At 31.8% G+C, this 13,501-nt stretch overlaps 1 protein-coding gene across 1 annotated transcript in view; it reads right to left on the bottom strand.

Annotated features, from left to right (window-relative positions):
- Positions 1 to 13,501, bottom strand: part of LOC120333388 (3'-5' exoribonuclease HELZ2-like) — a 41,564-nt gene that overhangs the window by 12,462 nt on the left and 15,601 nt on the right. Inside the window, exons 30-50 of the mRNA XM_039400800.2 lie at positions 13,030 to 13,196; positions 12,387 to 12,573; positions 11,519 to 11,672; positions 11,215 to 11,434; positions 10,483 to 10,638; positions 9,636 to 9,808; positions 9,115 to 9,342; positions 8,892 to 9,022; positions 8,407 to 8,589; positions 8,180 to 8,294; positions 7,435 to 7,634; positions 6,687 to 6,884; positions 5,827 to 6,098; positions 5,019 to 5,162; positions 4,090 to 4,242; positions 3,523 to 3,611; positions 3,142 to 3,284; positions 2,395 to 2,624; positions 1,922 to 2,053; positions 984 to 1,203; positions 348 to 502 (exon numbers count right to left, since the gene is read on the bottom strand). Of these exons, the coding sequence (XP_039256734.2) occupies positions 348 to 502; positions 984 to 1,203; positions 1,922 to 2,053; positions 2,395 to 2,624; positions 3,142 to 3,284; positions 3,523 to 3,611; positions 4,090 to 4,242; positions 5,019 to 5,162; positions 5,827 to 6,098; positions 6,687 to 6,884; positions 7,435 to 7,634; positions 8,180 to 8,294; positions 8,407 to 8,589; positions 8,892 to 9,022; positions 9,115 to 9,342; positions 9,636 to 9,808; positions 10,483 to 10,638; positions 11,215 to 11,434; positions 11,519 to 11,672; positions 12,387 to 12,573; positions 13,030 to 13,196 (3,650 nt within the window). The remainder of the gene's footprint in view (positions 1 to 347; positions 503 to 983; positions 1,204 to 1,921; positions 2,054 to 2,394; positions 2,625 to 3,141; positions 3,285 to 3,522; positions 3,612 to 4,089; positions 4,243 to 5,018; positions 5,163 to 5,826; positions 6,099 to 6,686; positions 6,885 to 7,434; positions 7,635 to 8,179; positions 8,295 to 8,406; positions 8,590 to 8,891; positions 9,023 to 9,114; positions 9,343 to 9,635; positions 9,809 to 10,482; positions 10,639 to 11,214; positions 11,435 to 11,518; positions 11,673 to 12,386; positions 12,574 to 13,029; positions 13,197 to 13,501) is intronic.

Genomic DNA, 13,501 nt, shown 5'->3' with positions numbered 1-13,501 from the left:
AGACTTCCGGTCTACCATATAAAAAAATGGCAGAATTGATTTGAATTCGATGGATAACACTGATTTTCTTTACACGAATCGTCAGTGTATTGGGATGCTAGACGACGGAAGGAATGTTTTCACGGGGTTTCAACCTCTACACCAATTGCAAGCCTTTATTATAGAAAGTCATACTAATTATTATTGACAGGAAAATTAGTCTTTTCAAACAAGTCCATACGTAATGGGAAATACCAACTCAGCCTAATCGGAAGTGGGAAATTGAAATAAAAAGGTTGGGAACCCCTGTCTTAGAATAATGGAACAATGCATCAAATCTGACAGACAACAATTTAAAAAAGACTCACATCCTTCTTCTTTGAGTGTAGACAATAAAGACGACAATGAACAAGTACATATTATCACATCACACTTCACTAATTCTTCATATTTAGCTTTCCTTACTAAACCTTTGTATTGATCAACTTCTTTTCTTGTGAATCTGTTATTCAGATCTTTGACCCTGGAATTGAGAAAAGAGATTTTCAGCAATAAGCCGAAATATCATGGACTTAAGCAAATAACGCCAAATACTGAAGTCAATTGCATATTATAGAGCAAAGTTGAATTTTAGCATCTGGGAGATGAAATTGTTGGACACATAGTTGGTTTAATAAAAAGTCAAATTCACTGTTACCTAAAGGCACACTGAGAAGCGAATATTCTGCATCAAGATGAGAATATACCATATATAAAACAATGAAAAAGACGAAGAATAAATAAAAATGATTAACAAATACAATTTTCATGATTTATTCTAGCATTTCATTACTGGAATCAAGTTAAGGGTAAAAATAATCAAGCAACATAGAAGTTGGTTGGGAAAAGTTATTCTCATCTTGTTCCATGTCTATAACATGAAATTCGACACATGAACACATCAAAAAATTATGTCTGTTTCATTTTTGAATATGGTTCTTGCAATTTTTTTTTCTTTTAGTTACTTTGAATCAAATGATTTTATATCTTCTGCCCATTGATTGCCATTCCTTCTGATTATGTTATGAAGTGAAATGCTTTCAAGCTTCGGATCTGGTTGTTTTAAATCATCCCCAGGATTAGAAAACACAGGTTTTGGCTTTATTGGGTTTGGAAAGATTTTTTCTTCCAAACCTGTACTGTACATTCGAATGACTTTTAAATGTCCGGCATTCTTTAAAAATCCTGAAAAATATATTTAGCAAGAAAAGAATTTTTAGAATAAACAATGACTTAATTAGGTATATTTCAAACCACAAAATCTCTTCTGGTTACCACTGCAGGACAGTATGGGGAGGCTTAATGGGTTAAGAGTAACTAATTAATTGTACCATATGGATAGGACAGGATTTACATATTTATCCCGGAGGAGAGGAAAGCCGATAAGACGGCTTAATCATATAGCGAACCACTGCCTCTCGTCCGGTTACCAGTCCAGGTCGGGTATGGGATTAGTTAGCCAGTTATTTGTTTTCGGAAGCATGGACTTGATGATGAGGAAGCCGTTACCAACCAGCGGTTACGTGAACCACCCTACGGCGGCGAGGAGTCCAGCAATCCTCTCGCACATGATCATCCCCGCATGCGGTTCGAACCAGCGATCCCACGAAGAGTAATCAGAGATGCGGTGGCGAGCGTATTCCTATTCCAAATTTTCTGCTTTTCTAGCGACCCCCCTATATAAGTAAATAAACGACTACTTATCTATATGCATTCCCAAACGTATATGCGCTTTCATTACCTCTGTATAAATATGCAGATTCCTCACATAAACTTCCTCGTCTGTGTATCATATTCAAAATTCTATCTTCTTAGCTTTTCTACATTAATTTCTATCATATTACACTATCAAAAATACACAAAATGCTTTTCACAATAGAAACAAAACGATGTTCAACTATACCTGCAGCAACATCAACGGATTTGTTAGATGGACCACAATATAACACTTTTCTTGGATTTTTAGGATCTCTTAATCTATTGATGAATGCAAAAGTTGCTGCAATTTGAGCTCCCATATATGACTTGCCAGTTCCTAGAAAAAGATTGGTGGTGAACTGTACTGTATCTGGTTTTTGGTAATGATTGTGAAATTGTTAGCAGTGTAATTATTTGATCACTAAACATAGGATTTACATATTTATCCCACAACTGTTAGTTCTCCATATATATTTGTATCCCTATTTAATTTCTTTGGCATAGACTTTTTTTTATTGTAATCTCATTTAGACATTAGTTATATTTAAAGCCAATGAAACATGGAGTGCAATGTTTCCGAAAGAACAAGAGAACTGTAAAGCTCATCAACATATGGGGTGAAATTTTATCCAAAATAAAATGATATATCAAGTTGTCATGTCCGAATTGGTTACTTACCAGGTGGTCCTTGAATAACAGTGAACCTTTGTTGAGCAGAATTAAGTTTTTGTCTGTATTGAATTTCATTCAAATCAAAATGAAATCCTATTAGTTTTCGTTGTTGTAAAATTTGATCTGATCCCTCAGGTAACTCAATTTTTTCAGCAGGAGATATTGTCTCCATACATATTTTCTCAACCAAATTGTGCTTAGACTTAGCAACTTTTCTAAGAGAACTCTGCATTCCACTGAAAATACATTATAAATATTCATATATCTAAAAGAAAATAATTTTATAGTAATTGGAATAAAATATAAAATATGCTATTGATTGAGTATCTACAGGATTACTCATCCTGTTCCTATGCTCTTGCGCTAGAGGATTCATATGAATATATTGCAATGATGCTGCAGCATGAGTGAAAATAACTATTTTAAGTTATTCAAGTCTTTCAGCACACTAACATGACTATATTGTGAAGTTTAGTCTGGACAACCTTTCTGAGAAATTGGTGGAATTATGTATATCTTCATATGTCTTGCCTTGGCCAAATATACATTACAGAAATATATTTGTGTTAGTGTGCAGCAAGACTCTTGTATTACTTTAAACATAAGTATTTGTAGAGAAAAATATCGCACAAATAAAACAGGTGAATTTACTTTTAAAAAATGACAATCCGATCAGATAATTTTAAAAGTGATATCAAATATGGATTTATTGAACATTTATTGTATAATATAATTTGAACTTCTTTATCATACCGATGCATCAAACTGAGAGGAATAACTTCAATTGTCCATAAGTTTTCTTTTTGAAGAGTGTATTGAATATTACCCATATTTGTGTCACAAATTTTGAAGAAAACAGCATAGTTTGAAAATTGTAATCTAGTTTTTGAAGTACTCTGAAATAATCAAAGTATACATTGAACTATTTATATTCTTTGAATACGTCAACATTACCAGACATGAAGTAGACCAATCCACTCACTAACTTAAATAATTCTAAATTTGAACTGTTTTCAAGTTTATTCTAATTCCCCTAGATCCTTTTTATAGATGCTAATTATTCTACATATTGCATGGTCACAAAAAGTGATGTTTATTTATTTTTTTATAAACATTGAATGAATGCTTATTTACCGGTTTTCTTTCTTCCACTGAAGTGATAATGCCATGCACTACAACTGTATAACTTGGATCACAATTGTCCAACGTCAGCGATGATTTTTCTGAAGACATATTGATAAAAATAGTTCAACATATACATATAGCAAATATAAAAAAAATTATTTCTGGTAGATGTAAATAACATCGCAAATGCAGTACATTGATAAGATAACTGAAAAGAAATTGATTTGCAAGCAAACTTTTGTTAAAAAATTAAGATTTTTTCAGTAATTTAAAAGTACTGGTAAGACAACTCAATAATATATTGCTCAAATATACATAGATATTTAAAAAAAAATTTTCGAAAGACGATGATGATTCCAAGTCAACAATGCCCTGCTTAAAATTTTGGCCTGGCTTGAAAGCGTGCGAGTTGGGTTGGACATTGTGTTATGCCAATTCAATGTGTTGGTTTAATCTCTAGCAAGAAAACAAGCAGGATACATAAAGTTTATCAAATTGCTACTTTTTTGGATGGTCTACTAAGTCACAAATACTAGTAAAAGTTTGTTGATGTTGAAAATTTTTTAGAATTCATACCAGTTGCAATAGGAACACCTTTCAGTCTTAGGCATAACAAATCACTGCTGTTAAATTCTATGTATCGTTCTTTGCAGAATGATAAACTAACAGCAAAATGATTCTCTGAAGAACCAATATCCAAACTTTCTATTTCTTCTTGAGGGGTGTTTTCTGGAATGAAAAAAATAAATAAATAAACAGAATACTACACTGTTTGGTGATTACACAATTCATACAAATTACTGGTTAGTTTAAACATAAATTTGAAGAATCAAATAAACACAAATTCAGTAAAAATATTTAAGACATGTAGACATGGCTATGGCTGAGACAATAAACACAACAAGGCTCAATATAGGGACACAACGGCCAAGATGAAGCAGCATCAAATCTCACAGTACCGGTAGTCTGACCACAAAATAGGCTGAAATGCGATCACAGAACATGGTGCAAATTTTTTAGTTTAATGTCATCATCGCACAAAAACTTAAACTTAATTATTCCATAGAGCCCAAGTAAATTTTGGAAATAAATAAAAGTAATAGCTTTCCAGTGACAACAGCAATCTTAAACCAATGAAAATGTCAAGCAAAGGCGATTTTTTTCACAACACCAAGAAGCAAAATACAAATTTACAAAACGATATGTCCACTTCGTGTCCAATAATAATTACCCCTATTCATGCCATGACATTTCATCATATTGAAATTATACTCAAATTATGAAAGATAGCAATGTAGTTGTAAGGTTTGAATAAGCTATCGGATAATATTGAATAACAAAATATATGATTTAATTAAATAAAAGGTTTATATAAAATGAGGTAGCATTTTTTACCACTTTTCAATATAATTGCCAAATAATTGTTCATGAGTATAAGTAGAATGATCTAAACCCATTGTTTAATTAAATTAAAAATGAAAGTATGAAGCATTTCAAGTCTTAACCTGTAAATCCACCAATATCCCATGATATTTTGACTCCTTTCAAGATGAAAGAAGAACCATCCTTTACTGAATTAAAAGCAGCTTCCATTCTGACTAAAGGTTCCCATATTTTCTGATATTTTTTCATTGTGGTAGGAGTATGATCTAAATTGTAAACAATAATTAAAAAATCACTTTAATTTACATTTATGAATACTTGTAAAAAAATAAGATAAAACAATGTCACTGAAATTGTCATATATATACATAGTGTCAATAAAGTCTTAAATTTTTTGAAATTGAAAAGGGGATTTATCGATGGCCCTCACAGGTGTATTAAAAGAAGTAATAATACTTAAATAATTACTGATTTGAATACAACAAACCTAATAAAGATAGATTGAGAACTGACTTCCTGACAAAATTGAAATTGTAAAGGAACTTTATTGACAACCCTGTATACTTATATGTATCAGAAATCATAAAATCTCATTCTTTTTTAAAATAGTTTAAAAGAAAACCATTTTATGCACTATGTAATTCAATAGTTTTGCCACACTCTAACACAAATGTATTTCTGTAACGTTTCATCTGCCTGACATCGGATTTCCCCAGATAAGTACCGCAATTCAAACAATGACCATTGATAATTTATGATAGTGTGCAGCAAGTCTCTTAAATTACATAAGACAGTCATCTTCATTCTTGTTACACCATTCTTGCATTCTACACATATGTATACGTGCCCACTACTGCAAAAGTTTGGAGGAACGATAAGGATTAATCACTACTGATAGTTGTATGTACATTTTAAAAATTTAAATGATACCTTTTATAGTTCTAGCATCATGAGCAAATATATGTAAAGGTTCCCGATTATGATGTACACAAATGTCCAAATCATCTGCCACACAAAGTAATTGAGCGCAAGGTTCCGGAAGCCTATTTTTGCCAAACCAACTTGAAAGCTGAATTTTAATAGCAGTTCCAGAAACAAGACTCTTTCTTATTTCCCGATGGTGACAAATAGGAAAAGGACTATTTCGAGTTTGACCACACATTTTGTCGCTGTATTTTGAGCTTTCAGACTCACAGTATAATCTAAAATACAAAAGTAAAATCAAACAATAGGGTAAAATAGGAGTTTAATATTTATGCTGGGAGAAAGGAAATATAAGACGACTTAATCATATGGCGTACCACAGCCTTTAATCTGGTTACCAGTCCATGTTGTGTATGAGATTAGTTAGCCAATTATTTGTTTCGGAAGCGTGGTCTTGATGGTGATGGGAACTGAAACTTACCAGCTGTTATGTGAATCAGCCCATGGCGATGAGGGGTCTAGCAATCTTCTCACACATGGGTAATTATCCCTCACAGGATTCAAACCTGCTAACTCACGCAGGGTAATGAGGGGTGCAATGGCAAGCATATTCCTAATGCTTAGCACAATGTATCATGAATTTTTTCAATCAGTCAATAACTATCCAAAGTGAAACAATAGCAAGTTATAGCAAGTTGAATAACAAGTAATGAAAATTCAAAAGGTTTTGGTATTTTCGAACATTGGACATTGGCTGGTTCTTGTTTCAGTTTATAGATGTAAATATACAACCTATAAATAAAAACGAAAATGTGTACAATAAAATTAAATTAATCTTTACAATATATAATTTAACTTGTACTTACTGATCAACAGCATTTTTCAATTTTTTTCGATAATCGATTTTTTCTTGATCTATTGCGATCCATCGAGGAGGATTTTTCATTATATCAATGAGGTTTTGCCAATTTTGTCGAGGGATAGTAACAACAAGGTTATCAATTTTGTTCTGCAATATTTTTTTGCTAACTCTGTAACCTTGTGATTTTGCATAATCATAAAATCTGAAATATATACCGATCATTTTCTTATGTCTATTTTATGTTACATATTATTTCTAACCTCTAAAATCTTGATGACATCTACAGACAGTATCTGCCTATATTTTTCTACATTATTATGAATTAATATCTAACGAGAATCTTGGAACCCACATTCTAAAATCCATCAATATTAATTACTTGTGAATTCTCTTATTTAAGTATGAGAGACTCTTATCTTTCCCATATGCTTCAGTGTTATTGAATTTGTATATATAAAATGTAACAACCTTATAGTAAGAATAATGATCACAATTTGAATTTAACCAGAAGTCTTGCTGCAAATGAGAGGTGATGGAAAAAATTACAAATTAATCCATGATGTGGATAAAATCGATTTAAAATCCAGACTAAAATAATTAATAATCAGTCTTGAAATATCTATTGGGTGTGCAGTATGGCTGAATTTTGTTATACAAATAGAAGTTTTGATAACATCAGAAATAAGTATTCATTTGATATCTATCATAATTTAATTACAACAATTATGATTTATATTGACATGAATTCATACCTGAATCTCCAAATGGCATTTAGCAAATCAAGTAAAACATCTCCCGATTTGGTTCTTTCAATCTCCTCTTCTGATCGACCCTCAATAAAGTCTTTAGCTTCCATATCAAGCATTAAATGGCCAAAATCCAAATGTTTAGCCATATTTGGAATCAATTTGGCTTGTGATGAAAAATGGATTTTTATGTTAGCATCAGTAATCTGGAAACAGAAGATAAATAAAACAACTTCAAACAATAATATAACAAAAATAGAAAGAGATCCGAGTAAAAATTTAATATTCATTCCATAATTTACTGTATTTGTATGACACATTCTGAGTTGAATTATAGTTTTAACTTTAAGTAGATACATAATAATAAAAGGTAATCATGCTTATGAAATAGAACTTACTAATAATGTCATAAATGACACTGATAATATGTTGAATTTGGCTAGTTCAAATAGAATCTGAAACCACACTGATTGCTAGAAGATTATATACAAACACTCAAAATATTGCTAAAATAAGGGTGCTCCAGAAGTATGTGCACCATGATGGTGGACACCGGAACGTAGAATGTATACCAGGGTATATTAGGCCATAATTTTATTCCAATTTTCCATATTTTAGTTCTATTACGAGTTCAGGGACTAGCCAAATGACTCACCAAGTATTTATACCAGAAATATTAGCCTAACCCTAACTTGTACACATACTACGTTCCTGTGGAGTTCCGAAATTAAATAAAATAAAAACTACCCACTTGTGAAATGCATATTGTCAAGACTGTAGGCTGTTCTCTCAAACTCTTAGCAAGTTTTGCCATTTCAGATTTCTGTTCATAACTGTTCAATTTTCTATCAATATCACAATCGAAACTGCAGAAGACGCATAACAAAAATTAGTATTTTTAATATGAACTCATCATTGTTTGTCAATCTCAATATAATTTTAGAATAGAAACAAAATTTACAATACGTATTCACGAACCCTGTTTCATTAATGGGATACAGTCCCTCTAAAGCACGATGTATGCATCTTTGTATGACAAGATCTGAATAGCGCCGTATCGGAGAAGAACATTTTGTATATTTTAGCAATCGCATTGAAGAATGCACAGAGTTACATCCGGGATTAGAAACCCATTCAGATCTGTTTTGTATACTCCTGTAACTAAATAGTATAGGTAATTTCAAATTTCAAGCAATCTTATTTTAGATAAATCTCTGAATTACTGTTTTTTAAACTTTATTAAAATATGGTGCAGCTTTGAAATATAAAAAATCATAAAGAACTCCAGATACGAAGTGGCGCATCATGCTAAGCATCAATTTACACTCACCACTGCACCCCTCATTACCTTGTGCGAGTTCGCAAAGTTATGTGCAAGATGATTGCTGGGCTCCCATGGCGGCTATCAGACTATCACTCATCACTATCTTCAAGAAATGTAAAAAATGAAAATTTACACATACTGGTCAAGTGCTGCTACTTGAGATGGATGAATATCAGCAAGAGATATAATAAATAGCAATATGTCGAGATCACCAATTTCTCTGCATTCTAAAATATTTTTCCAAGTTGATGCATAGATTTGTATTCCATTCTAATACATAATATAATAAAAAATAGATAATCAAGATAAATGTAAGTAAAATATTGTCAAAGCCTTCGTACAATAAATATCGGTATACTCACATTGAAATCAGAATGATTTTCACTGATTTGTGAGGGTTGTTCATATTGTTGTCCTCGACTGTCAACAGTGCGAGTAAATTTTCTTTGCAATTCATGTTGTTTTTTGAGATATTCAGACATGGATGAAAGGTATGGTGAAGTTTCAATATTTTCCTCATTTCCACGCTTCCAAGATAACCAATTTTCCTTTTCAGGAATCTTTTGTACTCGTAAATTTATTTGAAAATTCTGAAGAGTTACGGTTTTTATATACACTTGGCTTTTACAAAAAAATTATATTACCAATACAGGTAAGCCTACTGTAAAAATAATACCCTTTCGAAGGTAAGTTTATAAAGGCGCACCAATAAGGGGTGATATATGAGTTATGAGAAACTAAATATACAACAAAATTTTGAATTGCTAACATACATGTTGCGCTAAAAATGCAAAGAACTGATACAAAAACAAACACACAGCATAATAAATGAAATCATTGTAGTTGCATTAGTATAAATGCACATGAGTCACTTTGTTCTTACTTTAGACAATAAATATTTGGCAGTGTTGGCATTAGATGCAACCATTGCTTCTTCTACCAAAATATGAGCTCGGCCTTCATTCAAAAGTTCAAAATAATTACGTGGCTCTTTGTAATAAGCTGCCCCACCCAATCTAGTACATCTCCAACTCCATAAAATTTGCCATATTTCACCTGTGATGGAAAAAAATGAATGAATGCCACATTTTTATTAATAAAATGCGTAAATTTACTAGATGCAATAACAAGGCAATAATACCAACATGGAGAAAGTCGGTGAGAAACTAAGACAAACTTGATAATTAGGAGAACACAAAAATGTGTGTTAATTTCTCACATATTATTTAAATTATGCAATACTCAGTTTAAATTAGTTTTCGTTTTCTCAAAGGAAGATTTCATTGAAACAATGAGGGTCAAAAATGTATGCAAAGCTTAAACTTCAAAATCTGCTGAAATATCTATAAATACTAAGACAAGTATTGTATTACTAAAGATACAAGTTGTGGTTGAGAAGAAAGTGGTAAAAAATAAGTTATTTGCTAAAATAACTTTGCTTTGATCAAAATTTCAGTACTCCCGTATAATGTGAACCAAGATGGCAGACACCGGAACGTAGTAAGTGATTTTATTCCAATTTTCCTTATTTTAGTTCTATTACGAATTTGGGGACTAGCCAAATGTCTTTCGTAGTATTTGTACCTGAAATTAATACCTAACCCTAACCTGGTACACATACTACGTTCTGGTGTCTGCCACCTTGGTTAACATACTACGGGAGTACTGAAATTTCAGCTATACTGATACTTGTAATCCATTAATAAATGTATAGAGTTAAACATACTCACCCATTGCAACATCTAATGAGTTCTTATTTTGTAATGAATGAGTGGAACATTGTTCAGATAAAGAACTGCAAAGTATTTTCTCCGCCTGTTCATATGTGTATTGCTTTATTGATTTAACAAATGACTTTTGAGGTGAATTGAAATCATCTACATTTCCTGCAAATATTATTTAGACAATTTAGTGCCCCAAACCATTAAAATAATTCTAAATGTTTGACAAAATTTAGGGCAAAATGTGAAATCATCAATAAAATAGAGCTCAGCAACGAAATATTAATTTAATTATTTATTTTGGAAACATAGTTGACGTAAATACATAACTAGGGCAAGAAAAAGAAGTCAGGTAATTTAGCCAATATGAAAGAACACATGAATGACTGAGGGCTAGCTATCAGTCTAACAGTTTCACAAGAAATTTTGGAGTAAATTGGTGGAAATCTCAGATGAGTAGATCATGTAGTAGCAAAAATTATATTTGGTGATGGGCTTTCGAATTCTATGTTTCAACGATTGTACAAGTCAGAACACAAATTACTTTTCTATTGACGTAATATCAGCTTTACAGCATTGTTTAAATTGGAAATTATTCAAATATTTCATTTTTATCTTTAATTGGCATATCATCACACATTTCACATGTTAAATAAATGTACTAATTAGGCATTGAGTTCCACTATTTAAAGATTTTTTTAATATAGGCTATTTGGAAGAATTTAAATATTCAAGACTCACCACTAAGATGGGGTGGAGGCCTACTTGAATGAAAGTAGGTTGAAATTGCTGATCGAACTTTATCAGGCAACAGGCTGCATTTATCAGTGCTCATTTCTTTAGGAAGCATGTGGGTTACGCTATCTTCACCATATAAAGTACCACCCTGCTTTTTAGCAGCTTTGTCAATAGGGGTTCCTTTCTCAACTAGCGATGCTACATCAGTGATGTGAACTCCAAGCTGATATTATCATAAAACATTTCAATATATATTTATATAGAATACAATCGAATTAACAGGGTAAAAAAGAAATGTAAAACTTACAATAAAACATTTTTTATGTTTTGTACATTTAGATAAACTCAGGGCATCATCCAAATCCATTGCACCTTTGGGATCAATAGTGAAAACATCAACAACTTCTTCAGAATCAGGTTCTGGTAGTTTTATTTTTTTTGTTTGATTGATCACAGATTCTCTGTAAATTTTGCATATTTTATTCATAAGATGCAGTAATTAATTTATGTAGGCTATTATATATTCTATTCATAAGAGAAATATTCGTACAAATATTGCAGAGTGACTCAAAACAGAACCCAAGGTATTTGAAACATATTCCAGATGGAACATAACTTTGGTTCAAATAAATTTTGTTCATTTCCGTAGAAGTGATTGAGAAATTTAGGATAGGGTTTACAGGATTTACATATTTATCCCGGGGGAGAGGAAAGTCGATACGGCGGCTTAATCATATGGTTAACTATGGTGCCTCTCCTGGTTACCAGCCCATGTCAGGTCTGGGATTATTTAGCCAGTTTTCAGATGCATGGACTTCATGGTGTAGGAAGAGGCAACCAACCAGCAGTTACGTGAACCACCCTACGATGGCGAGGAGCCCAGCAATCCTTCGCACATAATCAACTCTGTATGGGATTCAAACCTGTGAACCCACACAGCATAATCAGAGGTGCGGTAGCGAGCGTATTACTAACGCTTAGCATGATTTGCCACATTCTGTTTTTTGAGGTCACCCTGTATTATTTGAATAAAACAAAAAAAAAACAAGATAAATTGATGAAAAAAATTACAAATTTTCTTTATTAATATTTGAATACAGACAACATTTTATAAATTGTTTCAAAACCAAAAATCACAATTAAATCCAAAAAATAAATAAATAAAAAAAAATTACTTTTCTTTTTTTGAAATCCCAAACTCATATTCAAGACACTTTTGGTAATTTTCAATTGGAATCACTTTTGCCACATAACCAAGAGGATAAGGAAAATATTCTGCCCATTTTAAATACTTTACAGCATAAGCAAAATTCCAATTGACATTCTCATAATTTATTAGTTCAAGTGATGTGAATGCTCGCCCTGTATAAAGAATAAAAAGACAAAAAGATATAAAAGATTACAAGTCAACAAAATTCTATGTAAAGAAGAAAATTCTGCAAGTAAAGTATGAAAAACGAAAATCGACCGATTTGCCGCCATCTTGTTTCTAGGTGAATCCCACAATGTTTTGTGAAGCCATATTTTTAACATGCAATTGTGACATATGACACTTTTCTTCACTGCGAGTTATTTAATTTAATTGATGAAACATGTTACTTATTTTGTGTAAACTCAGCAAACTGACTGAGTGATGGAATCTATGTTTTCAGTAATTCATGTGTTTGGAGGACTCATCACTGTTTATCATATGATTAATCCACACCGTTGGCTTTCCACTTCTCCAATATAAATATAAAATCCAATCCTACTGTTCGTAGGACAATTGGGTGGAATAATACGCCAAACGTCTATAGCCAGAATATGTTATAAGATTACTTTTGTGTTTAATGCTGTAAACTGGAACTTTATTTGGGTTGTTTTTTCTCTGATCTTTTGGTGACACTATGGCAAATTTTGTGCAAGTTTTATCAATAGGAGACATTATTCCAGAATTGTATTCATCAGGTCTGCACAGGTAATATCCTTGTTTTGGATTTTTATGCCTGAATCAAAAATAAAACTCTGTGAACAAATTTTAAGTAAGTGTATGTAGAGCAGCAATTATTTCACCAGCACTTAAATATAAGTTACAGTCTACAGGAATATTACCCAACAATTACAAAATTTTTTGCTTGCCCACAAAGATCATTGTAATGTGTACTTTGTTGGGTAATTTTGAATTGTTAAATTGCTTAATAAACAACATCAGCTGTCTTAAGACAAGCTGTTTTATTTCTATTCTCTGACCAACACTGTCCATTTCGTATTAATAAATATTAAGAAAAAAGTTTGGAAATAATGAACATTT

The sequence above is a fragment of the Styela clava genome, chromosome 13, assembly GCF_964204865.1.
Source record: "Styela clava chromosome 13, kaStyClav1.hap1.2, whole genome shotgun sequence".
NCBI classification, from domain to species: Eukaryota; Metazoa; Chordata; class Ascidiacea; order Stolidobranchia; family Styelidae; genus Styela; species Styela clava.
Note: the sequence above shows the minus strand (reverse complement) of the source record. Positions and strands in the feature narration are given on the sequence as shown.